This window comes from Myxocyprinus asiaticus, chromosome 10 (assembly GCF_019703515.2).
Source record: "Myxocyprinus asiaticus isolate MX2 ecotype Aquarium Trade chromosome 10, UBuf_Myxa_2, whole genome shotgun sequence".
NCBI lineage: Eukaryota > Metazoa > Chordata > Actinopteri > Cypriniformes > Catostomidae > Myxocyprinus > Myxocyprinus asiaticus.
Genome location: NC_059353.1, coordinates 32,406,959 through 32,429,432, shown reverse-complemented (window position 1 = coordinate 32,429,432; position 22,474 = coordinate 32,406,959). Strand labels below are relative to the sequence as shown.

Genomic DNA, 22,474 nt, shown 5'->3' with positions numbered 1-22,474 from the left:
AGAACCTGGGTCATACATATCTAGGATAGCATAAAGGTGAGTAAATGATGAGAGAATTTTCATTTTTGGGTGAACTATCCTTTTAACTGCTATTGTATGGAAATGAGCGATTGCGGCATTCTTTAAAATATATAATTTTATGTTCCACAGAAGAAAGAAAGTCATATCTGTTTGAAACGAAATAAGGGTGAGCAAATAAGGACAGAATTTTCCTTTTTGGGTGAACTATTCCTTTAAACAACTGTCTAAACATAAATCTACAATTTAGAAAATGTATTCTGACCTGAAGGGGGCGATAGAGGGCATACTCATCACGAAAGATCTGATCGTGATGGGTTACACAGTCAAGCCAGCGGCCATCAACTAAAGCCTGTCCAATAGCAATGGCCTGAGCCCTGTGTGGGAAGTACAAAATAAGTACCAATCAGAAAGGGAATACAAAAATAACTGTAATTCATTGCATGAACTAAAAAACAAAACGTGTAAAAATGAGTTCTGTTACTTACCTAGTTGAAATAGTACCATTTCGTAAGAGCCAGTTTACCAACTCTTTACCCACAATGCAGTTGGGGTAAGTACGCAGCCAGTATCGATGGTCCTGGAACTCCATCCCTGTACTGTTGTGGCAAATCTTCTTCCAAAGATCTTTAAGTTGAGAAGAATCCTACAAGACCAACACATACAGCAATGCAGTATTGTAAAAATCTCCACAAATGAAAGAACTGCAGTGGTCCCACACTTTTTGACCAATGATTTTCCATGATGTTTCCAATACTGCATTGTGATTACTGTATAAGAATATTTTTTAATTATTCAAATTCAGACCGATATGCTAATTAATCATTCAGACCAATCTGTAAACCAGTTCGACAGATTCTTTGATAATAACTGACTCAAAAGAATGATTCACTCACAAATCAGACATCATTATGGCTTGCATGCAAAAGTTTCACTCTATCCAAAAGCAATATTTAACTGATTCAATATTTTAAAAACCATCCGTAGAAAAACTTTTTCATGATTTTTGAGATTATATTAATTTCCTTGACTTGTGGTTTTCCATGACCGTGGGAACCCTATGTCTGTGAATGGCCTTCAAATCAAATTTAGTAGCACACATGCATTGAATTTGTGACATGCAGTACAGTGCATCCGGAAAGTATTCACAGCGCTTCACTTTTTCCACATTTTGTTTTGTTACAGCCTTATTCCAAAATGGATTAAATTCATTATTTTCCTCAAAATTCTACAAACAATACCCCATAATGACAACGTGAAAGAAGTTTGTTTGAAATCTTTGCAAATTTATTAAAAATAAAAAACGAAAAAAAAAATCACATGTACATAAGTATTCACAGCCTTTGCCATGACACTCAAAATTGAGCTCAGGTGCATCCTGTTTCCACTGATCATCCTTGAGATGTTTCTACAACTTGATTGGAGTCCACCTGTGGTAAATTCAGTTAATTGGACATGATTTGGAAAGGCAAACACCTGTCTATATAAGGTCCCACAGTTAACAGTGCATGTCAGAGCACAAACCAAGCCATGAAGTCCAAGGAATTGTCTGTAGACCTCCGAGACAGGATTGTATCGAGGCACAGATCTGGGGAAGGGTACAGAAACATTTCTGCAGCACTGAAGGTCCCAATGAGCACAGTGGCCTCCATCATCTGTAAATGGAAGAAGTTTGGAACCACCAGGACTCTTCCTAGAGCTGGCCGCCTGGCTAAACTGAGCGATCGGGGGAGAAGGGCCTTAGTCAGGGAGGTGACCAAGAACCCTATGGTTACTCTGAAAGAGCTCCAGCATTTCTCTGTGGAGAGAGGAGAACCTTCCAAAAGAACAACCATCTCTGCAGCACTCCACCAATCAGGCCTGTATGGTAGAGTGGCCAGACGGAAGCCACTCCTCAGTAAAAGGCACATGACAGCCTGCCTGGAGTTTGCCAAAAGGCACCTGAAGGACTCTCAGACCATGAGAAACAAAGATTGAACTCTTTGGCCTGAATGGCAAGCGTCATGTCTGGAGGAAACCAGGCACCGCTCATCACCTGGCCAATACCATACCTACAGTGAAGCATGGTGGCGGCAGCATCATGCTGTGGGGATGTTTTTCAGCGGCAGGAACTGGGAGACTAGTCAGGATCGAGGGAAAGATGAATGCAGCAATGTACAGAGACATCCTTGATGAAAACCTGCTCCAGAGCACTCTGGACCTCAGACTGGGGTGAAGGTTCATCTTCCAACAGGACAGCGACCCTAAGCACACAGCCAAGATAACAAAGGAGTGGCTCCGGGACAACTCTGTGAATGTCCTTGAGTGGCCCAGCCAGAGCCCAGACTTGAACCCGACTGAACATCTCTGGAGAGATCTGAAAATGGCTGTGCACCGACGCTCCCCATCCAACCTGATGGAGCTTGAGAGGTCCTACAAAGAAGAATGGGAGAAACTGCCCAAAAATAGGTGTGCCAAGCTTGTAGCATCATACTCAAAAAGACTTGAGGCTGTAATTGGTGCCAAAGGTGCTTCAACAAAGTATTGAGCAAAGGCTGTGAATACTTATGTACATGTGATTTTTTTAGTTTTTAATTTTTAATAAATTTGCAAAGATTTCAAACAAACTTCTTTCACATTGTCATTATGGGGTATTGTTTGTAGAATTTTGAGGAAAATAATGAATTTAATCCATTTTGGAATAAGGCTGTAACATAACAAAATGTGGAAAAAGTGAAGCGCTGTGAATACTTTCCGGATGCACTGTACAAGTGTGCAGTTCACAAGTTAAGAAAACTTCCGGAGGATCCTTTTTTTTTGCTTGAGTAAAATAGAGTTTGTACCAGTAGGATCTTTCGCTCTTCTTCACTGTGGTCAGTCTTGGGCAGTGCCCGGCTGTTCTGTGGGCTGACTGAACTCTCGTAGGTAGGGACCATGGATGAACCGGAACGGTCCAAAGACAGGTTGGTCACACTCGCTGACCTTATCACACAAAAGAAATAAACAAAAAAACTGTATTTAACAATATAAGCGTGCAGTTAGCAAAAAATGTGTCCGGGTTTCCCACAGCCTTTGATCAATGACTTTCCATACGTTTTTCCAGATGTTTGCGATTACTGGATATTAATTTTTAACTAATTTTATACAGAAACACTCACAAAGACCAATTACTAGCTGATGAGGCAAGCATAGCTAGAAAATAACTTTACACACTATCTATATTTCCATAACTTTTCAAGTCGTTTGTGATTCATGTATAAGGATTTTTAGAAATTATTTTCAAAAGATTGCATTTACAAAGAGCAATTTCTAGATAATTAAATATTTTAGAGCCAAGCATAACTAGAATAAACTATATGCATTATTGAAATTTTCATGACTATGCTAGTCTTGCTAATTTCCACAAATTTTAAAACTCCCTGATATTTCCAGGTTTTCTGTGACCACGGGAACACTGCATGTACAGTACATACTGTATGATCTTCATGCAAAATACATCATAATCACCTCTTCCTGGCTGGTGACTTGCCCATATCTTCCTGGACTGCATTAAGCCTGGAACCAATACCGCTGTTCTGAGACTCCTGATGGATCAGACTAAAGTGACACACACAGACCCAATAAAACACAGTTTTTCAAAAAGAAATTATAAATCGGTTGCTATGTTAATAAATGGCATTCAAGCTTTGCATGAAACACACTCAAGAGCAGCAGCATGTCTTCACTACGACATCATGCAAAGAAAAATAAAAACAAAAAACACTAAAAACTCACTTCTTCCTCATCCCAATGGAATTTTTTCTATGCATGAGAGAGAAAGGAGAAAAGATGAACATTGAGACAGACTCACAACACATGAGCAGAAGGAGCCAGCTGATTGGATAAAGGTGAGCAGAGAGAGTTGAAGTTCATTTGCATCACAGAAGCCCTATGTTTTATGTAATTTGGTATGTTAGTGGGATATTTCTCTCTTCAAAGTGGAATTTAGGATGTACCACCAGAGCAAAAGGTAAACAATGAGTGGCAGTAACATATAATTAGGTGTAAACATAGATTATCTTATAGTACAACTAAAAAACTAAAAATAAAGAAAATTTACTCAGAAGTTTGTGCTTAAAGTCAAAATAAAGTATGTCAGAGAGAGAGCGAGAGAGAGAGAAAGAGATTATATTTTGAATAAGAAAATTCTTAAAGACCCTGTGAAATCAAAATTAAAGTTTTATCTACTTTTAGTCCTTATCTATTAGCTTTAAGGTCATCTAGGGCCCAGGCTATATGCTAGTGTTCTTCTAATCTAAACACTGCCAAAATTCATTTTCAGAATATGTAAGCATTTAAAATCTGCAGTCTCTGTTTTCTGGCTAAAAACACTCAGGAACATCCATGACATCACATCGAGAAACCTTGTCCAATCAAATGCTTTCTAAAACGAGAACGCACCCACCACCTACAACTGCGCATCTGGCAATGTTCTGACAATCATGCCTTCGCAGGGCACTTTGAAGGGAGCACAATCCATGCTGTAGGGTCATTCCAAACATGATCACTTCTGAATGGGACGTGCCTATGCGGGAGCTGGATGCGAAGAAATTTGATGCGAAGAGTTTATTTATATTTTTTGTGCAGCCAGAGGTTTCTTGGGAGGTACAGCTCGATTAAGTATTCTTTATTCTTTATGCTTAAGTGTATTGTGATTCAAAACAGGTATACTGTATATTATCCTTTACTCACTTGTTTCTCATTTATCTGCATTGGACTTGCACAACGGCCTCATCGTAAGCAAGACCGCGATGTGCTGAGTGCATTTGTGGACTGGTTATGGATTAATGTTGTCAGTTAGTTCAATAGTTAGTTTGGTTCATTGGAATTGTCTTTTGGAAAAGTCCCATGTTTTATGACATTCACTCAGCCAAATGATCAAATCAGTCAATCAATTATGGTTTAAGTCAGAAGGCATTTGAGGCGGCTTAATAAAATGGATATTAGTAAACTACTTGCATGCGCTCTGCAATGTGACATGCTATTATATACTCTGTTTAAAACTATTTTAAGCAGCAGACTATTTAAGTGAACTGTAAAAGGTGCTTAAAATTGTAATACAATTTAAACAAATAGTGACCAGTTCCATCTGAAAAACAACATTTTTCCTTATACATCCCATGTTATTTGACAACTACCCATTTGATTCTATTCTGATTTTAAATGAAGCACAGTGGCATCAGTAAGATGGACCTGAGAGGGCCAGTCTTCCATGTGAAAGATATAAACAGCAGGACCAATGATCATGAGAAATATGTAGAGATAAAACAGAGCAGAGAAACACCATAGGGATAAGGTCAAGTGAGCAGGAACAATGGAATCGATAATGATATGTCCTTATTCCCTGCCCCTGGTCTGATTCTCTGTGTTTTTACCTTTGCCAGGCCAGGTCCTCCTCCAGGAAGATGTTCCGGCTAGCTTTACGGCCTCCCACAGGTGTGCGGGGTTCGGTGGGCTCCAGCACACACATGGAGCAGGGCGAGTCTGACAGAGCGCTCAGGTCCTCGCCGATGGAGCTCGAGTCGGCTGAGTGAGCATAACTCAATGCTATCTTACGACAGTACGTACATGCCCGTAAATCACCTGTAATATGATGGGAAATGGGCAAAAGGGACCAGATTAGAAAATTAACAGAAGACATAGAGTGGTTTTAAACACTATTGGGTTACATTACACTTCAAACGCAGCCTTTGTCGTTTCTACAGCTGGGTAAAAAAAAAAAATAATGATTTGCATAGATAATAGATAATAGCAATGATCCTAATTTGAACTCTCAATCTCGATTCTTAAATCTCAAAATCGATCTTTCACTTTATGTGCCAACCCTCTATAATGCAAGTAAATCAGCCACATTATGTGACCAAATCCCATGCTATATGAATAAAAATGTTGCATAAAAATTATCCACTGGATAGTACATGTTCAGATTTCACTCAGCAGAGATTGAGTAGTAAAATGGAGAATAAGTTATTATCACAGAGGTCCTTTCACTGTGTGTTAAGAGTAAACTTTTTGGTTTTACTCGTTCTGCGAGTCCAAAGATGAGATCCACGGATCCATATGTCATTGAATAATATCTCTTTTAATATCCTTTCTGTTATTTACTGTCAGTTGTTGATTAAAAACAACAATAAAAAAAGAAACATTTAATTCTAATCACACATGGTTGCGCTACAGAAACCACGCACGTCCTGATTCGTTATATGCACTCACTGGCTGATGCCGGTAGTCTTAAAGAGACAGTGCAGATTTACCATGTGTTCTACGTATCAATGTAAATACTTGTAAATAGTACAATTTATGCACATAAACAATAAACGGGTAACAAAAATATATATGCAACATAATATATGCAATTTCAAGACATTAGTTGGATGGAATAGACTGAATTTGAAATTTTTTCAAAAGCTAAAATGTGACCAATTTGATGAAAAACTAATGATAAAATATAATTTGTAAAATTAATATTTTCAAATTGTACCTAGAAGGGTTGCCAAGAAAGTTTCTTTATAATAAAGAGCATTAGCTGAGAGAGAATTTCTTTCATATTTAATCAAAATGGACATTGTAACAGGAATGTATCCATATGAACTGATATTGAATCGAAATTGGAATCAAATTGAGAGCTTGTGAATCAGAATTGAATCAGGAAATCTGTATCAGTACCCAGTCCTAGTCATTTCTGTTTTGAAGCTGGAGCAGTGCATTTACAATTATAGTAAAAACCCTGAAAAACTACCACACAGCAGCCAGCAAATCAAATCAAGTCTAGCTAAATGGTTTAACCAATCATAAATGAGGTCCCACAATAATGAATGAAAACAAGTTTCACATCAGGAGTCCAAAAAGTATGGACCTTAATTCGGGTAGATGCCATTTTCAAAGCTGTGTGAGATAAAAGTACAGTCCACTCAATAGGTTGTACTGCCTTAAAGGGACAGTTCACCCAAAAATGAAACTCTTGCAGAGCATAGTTATTTTTAAACTGGAAATTATGTGGAAAGATTTATTTTCAATGTTTTGTTGGCTGAACGATAAGCACCAAGGTACAAACTGTACAATATATTTAACAGACTGCCCTTCTATCCCTCACAGACTTGTTTACATTCATATCCAACTAAATACAGTTTCTATCCTGGCTAAGGTCTGTGGTTGAATCTTTGGAGTCCAAAACCAACCTACAGTGCTGTGGAAAAGTATTTGCCCCCATCACGATTTATTCTGTTTTTGTGTATATCTCATACTAAACTGTTTCAAAAATTGAAACAAATCTAACATAAAACAAAGGCAATCTGAGTAAACACGAATACAGTTTTTAAATTATAATGTTATTTATTGAAGCAAAAACGTTATCCAATACCAACTGGGCCTGTGTGAAAAAGTTACTAAATCCCAAAATCTATGAAACTGCATTCATCATAAGATTCAGCTGGACTAGACACTCCCAGACCTGATTACTGCCAGCCTTGTTCAATCAAATCAACACTTAAATAGAACTTTTTCAGCAGCATGAAGTTGGTTAAATGTTCTCACCAAGTAGCACACTATGCCAAGGTCGAAAGAAATTCCAGAAATTATGAGGAAAAGGTGATTAAAATACATCAGTCTGGGAAGGGTTACAAAGCTATTTCAAAGGCTCTGGGACTCCAAAGAACCAAAGTGAGAGCCATTGTCTCCAAATGGAGAAAACTTGGCACAGTAGTGAACCTTCCCAGAAGTGGCCGACGTTCCAAAATTCCTCCAAGAGCACAGTGACAACTCATCCAGGAAGTCACAAAAAAGTCAAGAACAACATCCAAGGAACTGCAGGCCTCTTTCGCATCAATAAAGGTCATTGTTCATGACTCAAAAATGCCATCCATGGAGAGTGGCTAGGTTGAAACCACTGCTAACCCAAAAGAATATTGAGGCTCATCTGAATTTTGCCAAAACACACCTTGATGATCCTCAAAACTTTTGGGAGAATGTTCTGTGGACTGATGAGTCGAAAGTGGAACTGTTTGGATGTCCCGTTACATCTGGCGTAAAATCAAACACAGAATTCCACAAAAAGAACATCATACCTACGGTCAAGCCTGGTGGTGGCATTGTGATTATGTGAGGATGCTTTGCTGCTTCAGGGCCAGGGCGACTTAAGGGAAACATGAATTCTGCCCTCTACCAGAAAATCCTAAAGGAGAACGTCCAGTCATCAGTCCATGAGTTGAAGCTCAAGCGCAACTGGAGTATGCAGCAAGATAATGATCCAAAGCACAGGAGTAAGTCCACCTCTGAATGGCTCAAAAGAAGCAACATTTTTTGAAGTGGCCTAGTCAAAGTTCTGTGTGGCAGGACCTTAAACGGGCAGTTCATGCTGGAAAACCGTCCAGTATGGCTGAACTAAAGCAGTTCTGCAAAGAAGAGTGGGCCAAAATTCCACCATAGCATTGTGAAAGACTAATCTCCAGTTATCAGAAGCATTTGGTTGCAGTTGTTGCTTTTAAAGGTGGGACAACCAGCTATTAAGTTTAAGGGGGCAGTTAGTTTTTCACATGGGTGATATAGGTGTTGGATTACGTTTTTGCTTCAAAAAAATCTACATATATTTTAAAACTGTAATTTGTGTTTACTCAGGTTGCCTTTGTTTTATGTTATATCTTGTCTGAAGATCTAAAACAATTTAGTATGAAAAAAAATAATACAAGAAACCAGGAAGGGGGCAAATACTTTTTCACAGCACTGTAAATATAGGTGCAACCAAAGTAAAATGAATGCCCTGATCTAAATATTTCAGGTGAGTTGACAGCATAAAAATGTCTTATCAACTAGAAAGATCAAGGTAATTATGTATGTTTTTAGGTAGGAACAGGTTTATCCTTAAAGGTAAAACCCCTAACACACACAAATTCTTACCTTTTTCAGAATCAAACCAGTTAGGCCACATAGTCCAATCAACAGTCACACTACAGCCTATCAAAATCCAAACACACACAAAAATGCCAAACCACCGCAAACACAATGTACAACCGCAAACGCAGCATGCTCAAGATGGTCTTACGTCTTCATTGAACATAGCTACCCCTATCATGAGAGGATCATGAGACCTGCCCATGACCTCTTAGAATGCAGTCTTCTCCTTGTTGAAAGCCTCTTTAAAGAGGCTACATCCACAAAACCAGGAGGTCAGAATGAGTCCCTCACTCCACAGAGTGAACACCCTAACAACACTCACCCGTGTAGCCCATGAACTTGCCAGGAATTTCCTGGTTGCAGCAACGGCTACAGAAGATCTGGCCGCATAGTCGACAGTGGTGACGGCGTCTGAAGGTTGTAAATTTCTCGTTGCAGTCATAGCACTCCTTACACTGGCTGTCCGGCATCCAGTATTGCTTCAGATCACTGTCCTGAGACATAACAACATGATGTACCTCTCTCATGACTAGCTGTGGCACACAACTTCCACTACTTTACTACCACTATTAGACAATTGAATCTTGGTTTGTCTCTATAAAGAAAGCAAAAAATATTGACTGGCATGAACATGGCTTTATGATAAAGAAGAGTGTTTTTTCAATTAATGTTTTAATGGAGATCTATCATGTAAAAAAAGATTAGCTAATTACTGTATAACAGAATTAATTTACATATAGATGTCTTAAAGATACAGAAGCAAAAACAGCCTGTTTAAAACCTGTGCAAACTCACTGACAAGATGCTACGGTGTTGTGGATGGCTGCTTGTGTGTCTCTATGATATTCTGGTCCCAATGTAAGTCTAGCAAATTTTTTATGTCCGTTTTATTTACCTATCACTAAGAAAAGTAACAACAAGAGCCAAGCTGTAACAAGTGTAACACTAAATTATGACTGTTTCTGGTGCAAGTAAAACTTGCATTAATATTATGTGTTATATTTGTGGATTTCAGGGCATAAATAAAATACTAACAAAAGTGTATAATTTGGCCCCTTTAATATGAAAGATGTGTACTTAGGAAAATCTCCACAGATTACAAACTAGTAAACAAGAAATCAATACCTGACTCTTTCCTTCCATGATCTCCTTGAGTCTCTTGAGAGCCGTCCGGAGCTGGACAGCTGTTCGGGGGTCGTGGCTGCCCAGAGGAGCTTCTGATTTCCGTCGACCCTCTGTAAATATACAGCCACACAAAAGCACCTCCAGTAGAGTACAAAACAAGATCTTAAACCTTCTCTTAAATAAAACATGCAGGTGAAAATACACAGCACACATGCTGACTCAAAACCATAGCCTGCAGTCAAAACAACTAAATATCGACCAGTATTCTTAAATGGCATGTTGATCCTGACAATGAGTGCTTATGTGAGCCGCCAAGGGTCAGCAATTATTCTTATGAATGTAAGTGAGATTATGATTCTCATGAATAGCCTATGAATGAATAAAAGCAAATGCAGTAACTAAGGCCACCAATGACTAAAGCTCATGAGCAAAAATGTTCAGCTACAAGCACCAAAGGACTCAAAATTTTCAGCCAACTGCGTCCCACCTTTCAACGCACCCTTTCACATGCTACAAATGTGGTTAATGTAAAGCCATACGACTCAGTGTTTTCAAGCAGAGAAATATTTCAGAGCTTTATGAAACTGACTTAACATATATGAAATAAAATAAACAATCCTCACCTTCCCAGTCCACTGTGAACAGAAAGGAACATACACAAAACTTTAACTATGTTTACTTATTGGAAGTAAACTTTAAACACAACTAATTTTTATGAAATATTCATCCTCTACTTGTCTTGGTTGAAGCTCCCATAGATGAGAAGGTGGTTCACATTCACAGTGCTTGTTTCCTACTCAAATTAAAGTTCTAACTCCAGAATATAGATTTTATGTTATGTAAAAACAAAAAACGACCAGTGCTAGTCCTCCTGAGAGTGGTATATATCATATAAGGTCAGAGTCTATCGAATCACTGTTATCTTCAGTGATAATCCCTATGAGAACCAGGTCACAGTGATTAGTCAAAGTGACCATCCTACCACACCAAATTGATAAGTTTAACTCTAATTCTAACTAATAAGAGCATGTTTCGAAGGATTCACAGTTTTTTCCTCCATAAAACATACAATTATCACTTGCAACGTTTGCACCTGTTTTTTCTAAAAGGAATAAAAGGGAGATTTGTATTTTTTTCCCCATTTTTTCTCCCAATTTGGAATGCCCAGTTCCCAATGTGCTTTTTAAGTCCTCGTGGTCACGTAGTGATTCGCCTCAGTCCGGGTGGTGGAGGATGAATCCCAGTTGCCTCCGCGTCTGAGACCGTCAACCCGCACATCTTATCACGTGGCTTGTTGAGCGCGTTGCCACAGAGACATAGCGCGTGTGGAGGCTTCACGCCATCCACCGCAGCAACCATGCTCAACTCACCATGCGCCCCACCGAGAACGAACCACATTATAGTGACCACGAGGAGGTTACCCCATGTGACTCTACCCACCCTAGCAACCGGGCCAGTCTGGTTGCTTAGGAGACCTGGCTGGAGTCACTCAGCACGCCCTGGGAACTAGCGAACTCCAGGGGTGGTAGCCAGCATCTTTACCACTGAGCTACCCAGGCACCGAATAAAAGGGAGATATTAGAAATGTTATCTCTAAAAACGAACTTTGAATTAAAAATGTTACTGATAATTAAACTGGGACTCCTTGCATCCCCCAATTTTAATTTCTGTACTATATATATATAGTAATATATTTATAAGTATTTCTTGTTTAGAATTTAGGGTTAGGGTTAGTATAAATTATATACAGTGGTAAGATAAAGTATATGAACCCTTTGGAATTACCTGCATTTATGAATAAATTTGTCTTAAAATCTGGGCCTGTATTAAAAAAAAATCTTAAGGATAAAAGTAACTTCTAATGCGGAAATTTAGGAACAACTCTTAAAAATTAGGGGCGTGTCACTCCTAATTTTAGGACTTGTAAAATTTTAATCTAAGAGTAATTCATGAAGCATTTTAATGCTAAAAGTAGATCCTAAACCCACGACAGCTTAGAAGTCGTCCTGAGGACTTCGAGGAAACGATACGAAGCATGGCTGCTGTTGTCAATCCACATTAAAAACTATGTATTAGAGTATTATTATGACATTGACCGTTTGAAAAGGTATCGCCTGAATCACAATTGAGTCGATGTATTTTAATAATATAATATTATAAATATTATAATTTTGACCTGAATCAAGGTGTTTTCATTATAAACGTATATGCAGTTACCTCTCCCACAAACTGAAACAACCCAATTACACCGGAGATAAAGGTTTTGATAAATCTGCACTCCCTGGCCACATCAAAATAAAACAGTATAGCACGGATGAATTGGGAATTTTTGTCATCCGTCAGCAGAATAATCTATAAAACTATATATGCCCTCTCCAGACCACACATATGTCCGACAATTCATAGCGTTTTTTTTTCCTGTGGATGTGCACTCGCTACAGAGAAAAAAGGGGGCATTCACAGGGAACCACGGCAATTGCGGGGTGTTTTGATGCTGTTGATGGGATGCACGCTTGTTTCATTACATCAACACAGGATGAAGAAATGTTCATCAACCGAAAAAATTATCTATCTATCTATCTATCTATCTATCAGTATATATAGACCTATATATGTCATTGTCTGTCTGCAAGCTGACAAATAGCTGTTCCCTGTCTACAAATCACTGTGGGCAATTTAAAAGAGCGCACTAAACATGGCGTCATCCATAGCAAAGAGGTCAACTCTGCCTTTCTCTATCTTAAGATTTCCTTACTAAAACTTGCTCTTAGCAGTTTTGTAAAATGGTTTTAAGCAAAAACACCTAACTAGGACCTCTTTGGGGAACTCCTAGTGGTAAGATAAAAATCTTTGTGAAATCGGGCCCTGGTCTCTAAGTTACAATAATGAATAAACACAATCTGTTTGAACTAGTAATAACACACAAACGATTGTATTGTTCTTGTACATATACGCTTAGATATTCATCTGTCCACAGTTAAGACAAATTGTCTATAAATGGAGATGATTTAGTACAGTGGCTACTCTCCCTAGACGTGAACGTCCAGCCAAGAAGACTCAAAGGGCAAACGGCAGAATGCTCAATGAGGCAAAAAAGAACCCTAAAGTGACAGCTAAAGACTTGAAGGAATCATCGGAACTGATTAACATCTTTGTTCATGAGTCTACTATATGGAAAATATTAAATAGGCATGGTGTCAATGGCAGAACACCACGGATGAAGCTGCTACTTTCCAACAAAAACATTGCTGTGCGCCTGAAGTTTGCCAAAGATCACATTAAAACTTCACAACGCTACTGGGGAAATGTTTTGTGGACTGATTAAACGAAGGTTGAATTGTTTGGGAAGAACATGCAGCACTACGTATGGCGTAAAAAAGGGCATTGCATACCAACATGAAAACATCATCCCAGCGGTGAAGTACGGTGGAGGGAGCATCATGATTTGGGGCTGCTTTGCTGCTTCGGGGCCTGGACCGCTTGCTATCATCAAAGGAAAAATTCATTCTCAAGTTTACCAACATTTCCTACAGGATAATGTCAGGGTGGATGTGCACCAGCTGAAGCTCAGTAGAAGTTGGGTGATGCAGCAGGACAATGACCCTAAACACTGAAGTATATCCACTACAGAATGGCTTCAAAAGACGAAAATCCACCTTTTGGAGTGGCCCAGTTAGAGCCCAGACCTTAACCCAATAGAGATCTTGTGGAATGACCTCAAAAAAGCCGTTCACACAAGACATCCTAAGAATATGGCTGAGCTAAAGCAGTTCTGTAAGGAAGAATGGTGCAAAATGCCTTCTGAACATTGTGCAGGTCTAATCCGCAACTACCGGAAATGTTTGGTTGAGGTTATTGCTGCCAAAGCAGGATCGACCATTTATTAAATCCAAGGGTTCACTTACTTATTCCATATTACTGTGAATATTTAATGGAATGTGTTCAATACTTTATTTTGTCAAGACTTTGATGAAGATGAGATCACATTTTATGACCAATTAATGCAGAAACCCAGCTAATTCCAAAGGGCTCACATACTTTTTCTTGCCACTGTAAGGATTCACTTATAATTATCTATATACACATAATGATACTTTTGATTTTGCGGTCAAATATGACCCATACATTTTTTTTGTAAGATTCACCCCTTTACATGATCTTCATGACATTTATTCCACTTTTATTTGATCTTTAATTAGTACAAATTTTAAAGGTTGTAAAATCTTTTAAAACCTGGGGAATAATTGAGGACAACAGAAAGTGCAAAGTCTGTGTAAACTGTACGGGTTTGTACCTGATGCAGTGGATGTTCTTCGGAGAAGTTCCGAATGTTTCCTGTGTGTTTCTGGGCCATGTATGGAATGGGAGGGACTTGACCAGTTGCGGCGTGGCCCCTGTGGTGATGATGAAGCCGACTGACTTTTCTCCGTCACTGAAGCAGGCCGTCCTTCCTCTGGACAATTGAAACCAACAGAAGAACAATAGAAAAGTTTGTTTCGGTTAAAAGGCAGAGGATTTCAAACGCTCTGGTGATTTGCTGATTTTAAGTAAGAATTTGTAGTGTGTTGATGTCTTTCTTCACCTCTTAATCTGCTTTCCCCTAAATCATCTTTATTTTTTCTGGATATTACTTTTATTACTGTACAAAGGCTAGACTTACCAAGCTTACCAAGCTTTTTTGCTGGTGCAATGTTTGCACCTGTTTTTTCTAAAAGGAATAAAAGGGAGATATTAGAAATGTTATCACTATGAGTGTACTTTATATTGAAACTTTTATTGATAATTACACTGGTTCACTGTAAATGAATAAATCTTCAAAGTAATTCTATTTAAATCTCAAACACTTGTCAGTGTACTCTTCAGCTGAAATGACTTACAAAAATATATAAAAATCAATAAAAACACAAGAGCGAATTTCATAATATTTTATACATCTATTTTCAACTTTATTAAATCCGGAGTTTTACTTTAATGTGTTCTTAGAGCAGCTATGAAAATTATGTCTTAGTTCACCTACAAAAGAAATGTCATGAGGGTGAGTAAATGATGACATATATTTAAATCTATTCTTTTTATCCCTACACATTTGAGTTAGTAAAACAGTGACGTGTTAATTGTGCAGGACGCACCAAATATCTAAGTATTATTTCTCAAAGCTTTGTTTTTAATTATAATTTCAGTTAATACAGTAGGTCCCCTTTCAGTTTTCTACTGCAACCCTGCCAGGGGGGATGATCTGTTTAAACTATACATAGGAATACAAATAAAAAAACTACAGGGGAAGAACACGTGAAAGTGAGCAAAATGAGCACTGTGTTCTTGGCACATCTCGAGCACTGTCACATGACTCTCCACGAGTCTCCTGCACAACTTTTCCTGTCCAATCTCAAAAACCTGAATGGCTATTACATAACCCTGTACCTTGTTTTGGAAATGAAATTTAGGTCATTCTAATGCTATCTTAAATTTTAAAAATCTAAAAATGTTCGCTAGGAGACTTCTGTTATAAGAGTCTTTTATAAACTTTGTTCAGATTACAGATATGGCTATAAAAATTACAATTATTCCAGATATATAGTACCTATTCATTGTGATTAAAGGGACGGTTCACCCAAAAATGAAAATTCTGTCATCATATACATCATTACATTTTATGTTGTTCAAAACCCCTTTGACTTATTTTCTTCTGTGTAGTCACCAATCACTTTCATTGCATCTTTTTCCATACAATGAAAGTGAATAGTGACTGAACATTCTGCCTAACATCTGTTTTTGTGTTACACATAGGAAAGAAAGTCATATGGGTTTGAAGGCATGTGATCATATTCGGTAATATGGTATATCACGGTAATTAACGTGCATTATATTGTTATCGTGGGCACTTCAAAATAATGTAAATATTTCTAGATAACCTTTTAGCCAAATTGTTTAGATTTTTCTGGTCGCACAGTAGTTTTTCTCCATCAACGAATTAAGATTCACAACACTACATGTATGCGGCACAAATGACACATGCACACTCTAATATAAACAAACCGGCATGGATGAGAATATAATAATAATAATTGTATTTATTTATCACACATTATACATTTGCACATATTCAGTGAAATTCTTTTTTTTACAGATCAGAGTGCAGGGTCAGCCATGATACGGCACCCCTGGAGCAGATAGGGCCAAGGGCCTTGCTCAAGGGCCCAACAGTGGCTTCTTGGCAGTACTGGGGCTTGAACCCCTGACCTTCTGATCAGTAACCCAGTGCCTTAACTGCTGAGCCACCACTGCCCACATGTGCAGACCCTCTCCATGTAGAATAAAACTGCTTTTATAAGGTTACTGATATGACTGGAGTCTTCAGTTTAATGTGAGTTAAATGATGACTCCATTTTGATATTGCAAAATTTCAATTCATGTCTTTAGGAGCTAAACTTTTTTAATGAGAAAAAAATTACTGAGTGCACCTTTAACCCTTTTATATGGTGGATAAGGGGTCGGCTGCATTGCTCCTTTAGCCATGCTTCTCGCACCTAGCTATACAGTGCATTCAGAAAGTATTCAGACCCCTTCATTTTTTCACATTTTGTCATGTTGCAGCCTTATGCTAAAATGCTTCAATTTTATTTATTTTCACATCAATCTACAAAAATACCCCATAATGACAAATCAAAAATGATTTTTGATAACTCTGCAAATTTATTAAAAAGAAAAAACTGAAATATCACATTGACATTAGTATTCAAACCTTTTGCTATGACACTTGAAATTTAGCTCAGGTGCATCTCAGTTCTCTGGATCACCTTTGAGATTTTTCTACACTTTGACTGGAGCCCACCTGTGACAAATTCAATTGATTGGACATGATTTGGAGGCACACACCTGTCTATATAAGGTCTCACAGCTGAAAATGCATATCAGAGCAAAAACCAAGCCATGAGGTCAAAGGAACAGCCTGTAGAGCTCAGAGACAGGATTGTGTCAAGGCACAGATCTGGGGAATGCTACAAAAATGTTTTGGCTGCATTGAAGGTTCCCAAGAGTACAGCAGCCTCCACAATTCTTAAATGGAAGAAGTTTGGAACAACCAGGACTCTTCCTAGAGCTGGCCACCCGGCCAAACTAAGCAATCGGGGGAGAAGGGCCTTGATAAGAGAGGTGACCAAGAACCCAATGGTCACTCTGGTTGAGCACCAGACATCATGTGTGGAGATGGGAGAAACTTGCAGAAGGACAACCATCACTGCAACACTCCACCGATCAGGGCTTTATGGCAGAGTGGCCTGATGGAAGCCTCTGCTCAGAGCAAGACACATAAAAATGCACCTAAATGACAGAGAAACAAGATTCTCTGGTCTGATGAAACACAGACTGAACTGTTTGGACTAAATTCCAAGCCTCATGTCTGGATGAAACCAGGCACCGCTCATCACCTGCACAATACCATCCCAACGGTGAAGCGTGGTAGTGGTAGCATCATGCTGTGGGGGTCAGGGTTGAAGGAAAGCTGAACGCAGCAAAATACAGAGATATCTTTAATGAAAACCTGGTCCAGAGCGCTCAGGACCTCAGACTGGGCCGAAGGTTCACCTTCCAACAGGACAATGACCCTAAGCAAACAGCCAAGACAATGCAAGAGCGGCTTAGGGACAACTCTGTGAATGTCCTTGAATGGCCCAGCCAGAACCCGGACTTGGACCCAATTGAACACAACTGAACACTGAACACGTCCACCGACGCTCCCCATCCAACCTGACAGAGCCTGAGAGGATCTGCAGTGAAGAATGGCAGAAAATCCCCAAATCCAGTTGTGCAAAGCTTGTCGCATCATACCCCAAAAGACTTGAGGCTGCAATCGCTGCCAAAGGTGCTTCAACTATGTACTGAGTTAAGGGTCTGAATACTTGTGTCAATGTGATATTTCAGTTTTTTTCTTTTTAATAAATTTGCAAAGTTATCAAAAATCTAGTTTTTCCTTTGTCATTATGGGGTATGGAGTGTAGATAGATGTGAATGCATAAAAAAAAAAAAAAAATTCTAACACAAGGCTGCAACATAACAAAATGTGATAAAAATGAAGGGGTCTGAATACTTTCTGAATGCACTGTATATTAGCAACTGCCTTGCTCTCCAAAAAAAAAAAAAACATTTTTTTTTAAATGTTCAGGGTTCTTTTCAAAGTTTCAAAGTTATCTGTTAATTTAAAGGGTCAGTTTGGTATTGACAAAAGTAATTAAACTTGTTATTACGAGAACAATAATTAAGCTTGTTTACATTTCAACCCGTTTTTGTAATGTTATTTAATACTGTGGTAATACCGTATACCATGATAAAAGCTTCAGAAATTATCATGATGTGAAAATTGTATATCCTCATATACATTTACACTTACATTTATTCATTTGGCAGATGCTTTTATCCAAATCTTACAAAAGAGGAATATTACATCAATTCTGTCAATACATACATCAATACATCATGTCCTGTTATGCCATATGCCTATTTGGAACAACATGAGGGTTGGTAAATGTTGACAGAATTTTTCTTTTTGGGTCAATCAGTTTTATAAAACATGATATAATAATTGTGCTTCACCTTTGCTGAAGCGGAACAGACTGACAAAGGAGCTGTAGGCAGAGCGCAGGGGTGGCTCATCCTGTTCAGGGGTCAGGGGTTTGAAGTGTGTAAGGTGGGAAGTACTGGTAGGCGAAAGTGGCGGCTCAGAGCTCCAGTCCATCGCAGAGGATGAGGAGGAAGCCTTGTCTTCGGCAGCCATGTCACTGCTCCTGAGGTCAATCATTTATCAGTGACTGGAATCCACATTCTATATGAAACCTCTCTGAGATCAAAACTTTACAGACTGATCATGTGAACCTCACACTTTGAAACACTATAAATGAAGACATGTGATTTCTGAGGCCTGCTGACTACAGAAAAAACAGAAACATAATAAAAGCAAAGCAAGCTGTAAAAGAGTAGTTGCTCTTATAACAAAAGGACTTCAATAGAATATCAGTTCAATAGTCAGTAAATTCTAGGCCTATAAGTACATAATTCCGGAGGCAGGTCAGAGAGAAATGAGAAACTCACTGCATTCACACCCACAGAGCATGTCATGTTTATTTTAAACCAACTGTAGTGACTTTGAGGCTCAGTGATGGACAAAGCAACATGAGTTTCAGAATGTTATGTCATTCATTTACAATAGTACTATGTTGAAGGCTTGTTCATGAATATAATAAGGTCATATAGGTGTAACAGGGTAAAAAAAAAAGTGCTTTCACTTGCGTCACTTAATTTTGTGTATGGCCCTTTAATTATATTCAACCTGCACTCTCCACCCATATGCTGGTGCTGCGTAGCGAACTGGTTCCGGATGGGTCATTAAGATTTGTGCTAGCCGAGAGAGCGGTTGTGGTGGGTGAGTGCTCCAAGGAAATATTTTAATTAATTGTATCTTTTTTTTGGGGGGGGGGGGGGTAAATCAACATGCATTTTGTTTTGTCATGTATGAAAGTGTATTGTATGCTCTCTTCTCATGCTACCATGTTTTATGTGTAGTAATGTTTGATTTAATGTTAGTCCTCATTATATAGAGCATGTGTGAGCATGATTATTGGGACTGACCACCACTTTTCAATGTGTTTAAACAGGTACAGACTTTATATTTGAAATAATATGCATTATTATTGTATACCTGTCCTATATTATTCAAACATAGTCATTAAGATTCATGCCAGCCGAGAGAGTGGTTGTGGTGGAACATGCGTGAGTGTGATTATTGGGACTGACCATCGCTTTTCAAAGTTTTTAAACAGAATCAAATCCACCAGGTGTGAGATGGTGCCAATCGAGTGCTTTATTCAACACAACGCAGAGACAACCCCGTTACAGTGGTGCCATGACCCGGATGGAAGTGAGGTTTAGGGGGGTGAGTGTAAGGGTAGCCTTACAGTATTATAATTTATTAATGTGACATTAATCTTACTGAATGTTTGTGAAAAAATGTGTTGCCTTTATCTTCTAAATCCCCTGTACTATGTTTAATAAAAAAATTAATAAAAATAATAATAATAATTAAAAAAAAAGAGCGTAAGGGTAGCCAGCTGGTACGTGCTGTGCAGTGTGTGTAAACCTCACTCCCCTGGCCTTTAACCTCCTCATTAGCACGCCCACCTCCCAAGCCAAAGACGCCGGTTCAAATCCCACTCAGAGCAGTCCAGCAGGACCAGTTACATATGCTACCAGTAAGAGCGTCCAATCAAGTGACCTTATTAATTGCCTTTCACCCAATCTGGTAAGCCTCCTCGCCCATATCCTGCTGCGTCATTAATATTCATAATTATGTGTGTATGTTTGTATGTGTGTGTTTGTATGTATGTCTTTAATATTTTTTTTATTTTTATTATTATCTATGTCTTGCTGCTGTTTTTGTATTGTTTTGTATTGTTGTACACTGGAAGCTCCTGTCACCAAGACAAATTCCTTGTATGTGTAAGCATACTTGGCAATAAAGCTCATTCTGATTCTGATAAGCCATGCCTTCGCCATAGATTTAACTTCGCAAATCGCTGGCATTTAGAGCACTTATATATATATATATACAGTATATCCGCTAATTTTACAAGTGTTAGAGAGAATTTAAGCCTACGTGCGCTACTATTACAAACATAGTAAAAAAGGACCTGTTGTATTATTCATTCAGCAAACACTAAATGAAAGTTGTAACGTTGTGATGAAGCGCGATGAGGTGTGAAGTAGATAAAAAATATCTTAAGTTGTATGAATGTGCATATCGAGACACAAAAGAATACTAAAGATCAGACAAATACGAAAACACTGAGATCTGTCACATTTAGGCAGGGAAACTGTGTGCAGTTGTTTTTATCTACGATTATCTAATCTATTTTCTGCTAGATGTCTTATTTAGTTATATTCAGCTCTGCTTGAGTTTATATTGTATAATATAAAAGAGAACATATTTAACTCACACGATATTTTCTGAAAAGTCAAATTTCCTCTTTCATCCATCAGAGGCCAGAGTAAAGTTAGCAAAGCTAGCTGTCTGATTTCCTAATGCAGCTTAATAACAACACACATTTACTGTCATAACATAACATAAAGGCTACATGTACCTGTGTTGTCGCTGTTTACGTCATGTCTATGCCAGCTGTGTAATGATGACATTAATCCCCAATGCATCTAACAGAATAACATTTTCAGCTAATTCCACCCTTGTGATGTTCAGCGACTTCTTCAGACCCACTGAGTCGATCACAGAGCGTTCGATCAGCGTTATGATCGCACAATCAGGCATGACACATCGAGTAAACCCGCATAAAATTGTAACGTACAACACTACCATACAAAATGTGTTGATAAAACTTCCCATTGACTCATTTTTTTTTATATTTTATTGGTTTCTTCATTTCTGGTGGTCAAATATGTTCATATTATGTCATGTTTCAGAATTGATTTTTTTTAATGCTTTTATTTTTATGTAGAACTAGTACAGAAGATGTGTATATTGCAAGTAGTTAGACTAATATAACAGAACAAAATTAGTGAATGAAAAAGGATAAATAAAACAGGCAAAATATTATTGTTGTTATATTATGATATAATCTTGAAAAGTCATGATTAGTTGTGAATAAAGTTTGGTACCAGTCTTTTATAAAAATAAATAAATAAATAAATAATAATAATAATAATAATAATAATAATAATAATAATAATAATAATAATCTGTTATTTTAACAGTTAATCTTAAGAGTTACAGCTGTGTTTTGCAGAAGTATACTACATTAATTATATTTAATCTTTAGTTGTAACATTGTCTTCAGATTTTGTCTTCTGGTCACACTCTTCCCTCTCATTCTGCTGTGCTACCTCATTCCTGATGCCAGCAGACTCTTATGCATATGCATAACAATGGGACAATGAAAATGATCTCCTCTTACTGTACGTTTTAATACAATACTGTTCACCTGTGAGGTGTATAGTCGTGGGTATCTCCTGAGGTCAAGGTTTTTAAGCCACTCCTCGTGCCACACCTGAATGTTGTAATGTGGCCTACAGGAGGACAAACGCTGAAGGATCCTCTGGTTCTCTTTAGTGATGTGGAGCAGCTCCAGCTGTCTTTTGTCTCTGCTGAGACTAAAACAGAGGCCAAAAGTGCATACAGTATATTTAAATATTTGCATACATTATGTCTTCATTTTATATATTATTATATCACTGGATTGTTAAACCATGATTACTCTTGAATGTACTGTACATTGTGGATTAGATGTAAGCCTGGCCTACCTTTTCTTCACATATTCATTTTTAAAGTCAACTCCCCCAGTGGTCTGCATTACATGAGACATTTTGTCTAAGAGCATGTGATTTTCTCTATTGATCCTTGAAACCTGTTCTTCTTCAAGCTGGT

The 22,474-nt window shown here is 38.1% G+C and overlaps 1 protein-coding gene across 11 annotated transcripts in view; it reads right to left on the bottom strand.

The window, feature by feature from the left end:
* Positions 1-21,330, bottom strand: part of LOC127446892 (1-phosphatidylinositol 3-phosphate 5-kinase-like) — a 48,924-nt gene extending 27,594 nt beyond the window's left edge. For 2 of the 11 annotated variants that reach the window (XM_051708195.1, XM_051708197.1), the window contains exons 1-12: positions 21,180-21,330; positions 18,640-18,830; positions 14,633-14,758; positions 14,345-14,503; positions 10,051-10,160; positions 9,248-9,419; positions 5,412-5,619; positions 3,772-3,798; positions 3,505-3,594; positions 2,841-2,979; positions 507-664; positions 284-395 (exon numbers count right to left, since the gene is read on the bottom strand). In XM_051708195.1, coding sequence (XP_051564155.1) covers positions 284-395; positions 507-664; positions 2,841-2,979; positions 3,505-3,594; positions 3,772-3,798; positions 5,412-5,619; positions 9,248-9,419; positions 10,051-10,160; positions 14,345-14,503; positions 14,633-14,758; positions 18,640-18,820 — 1,482 coding nt within the window. In that variant the 5' untranslated portion in view covers positions 18,821-18,830; positions 21,180-21,330. Of the gene's footprint in view, positions 1-283; positions 396-506; positions 665-2,840; positions 2,980-3,504; positions 3,595-3,771; positions 3,799-5,411; positions 5,620-9,247; positions 9,420-10,050; positions 10,161-14,344; positions 14,504-14,632; positions 14,759-18,639; positions 18,831-21,179 lie in introns of those variants that run through there. The other 9 variants (XM_051708199.1, XM_051708201.1, XM_051708196.1 and 6 more) reach the window with 7 other exon arrangements.
* Between the last annotated feature and the right edge of the window lie 1,144 nt (positions 21,331-22,474).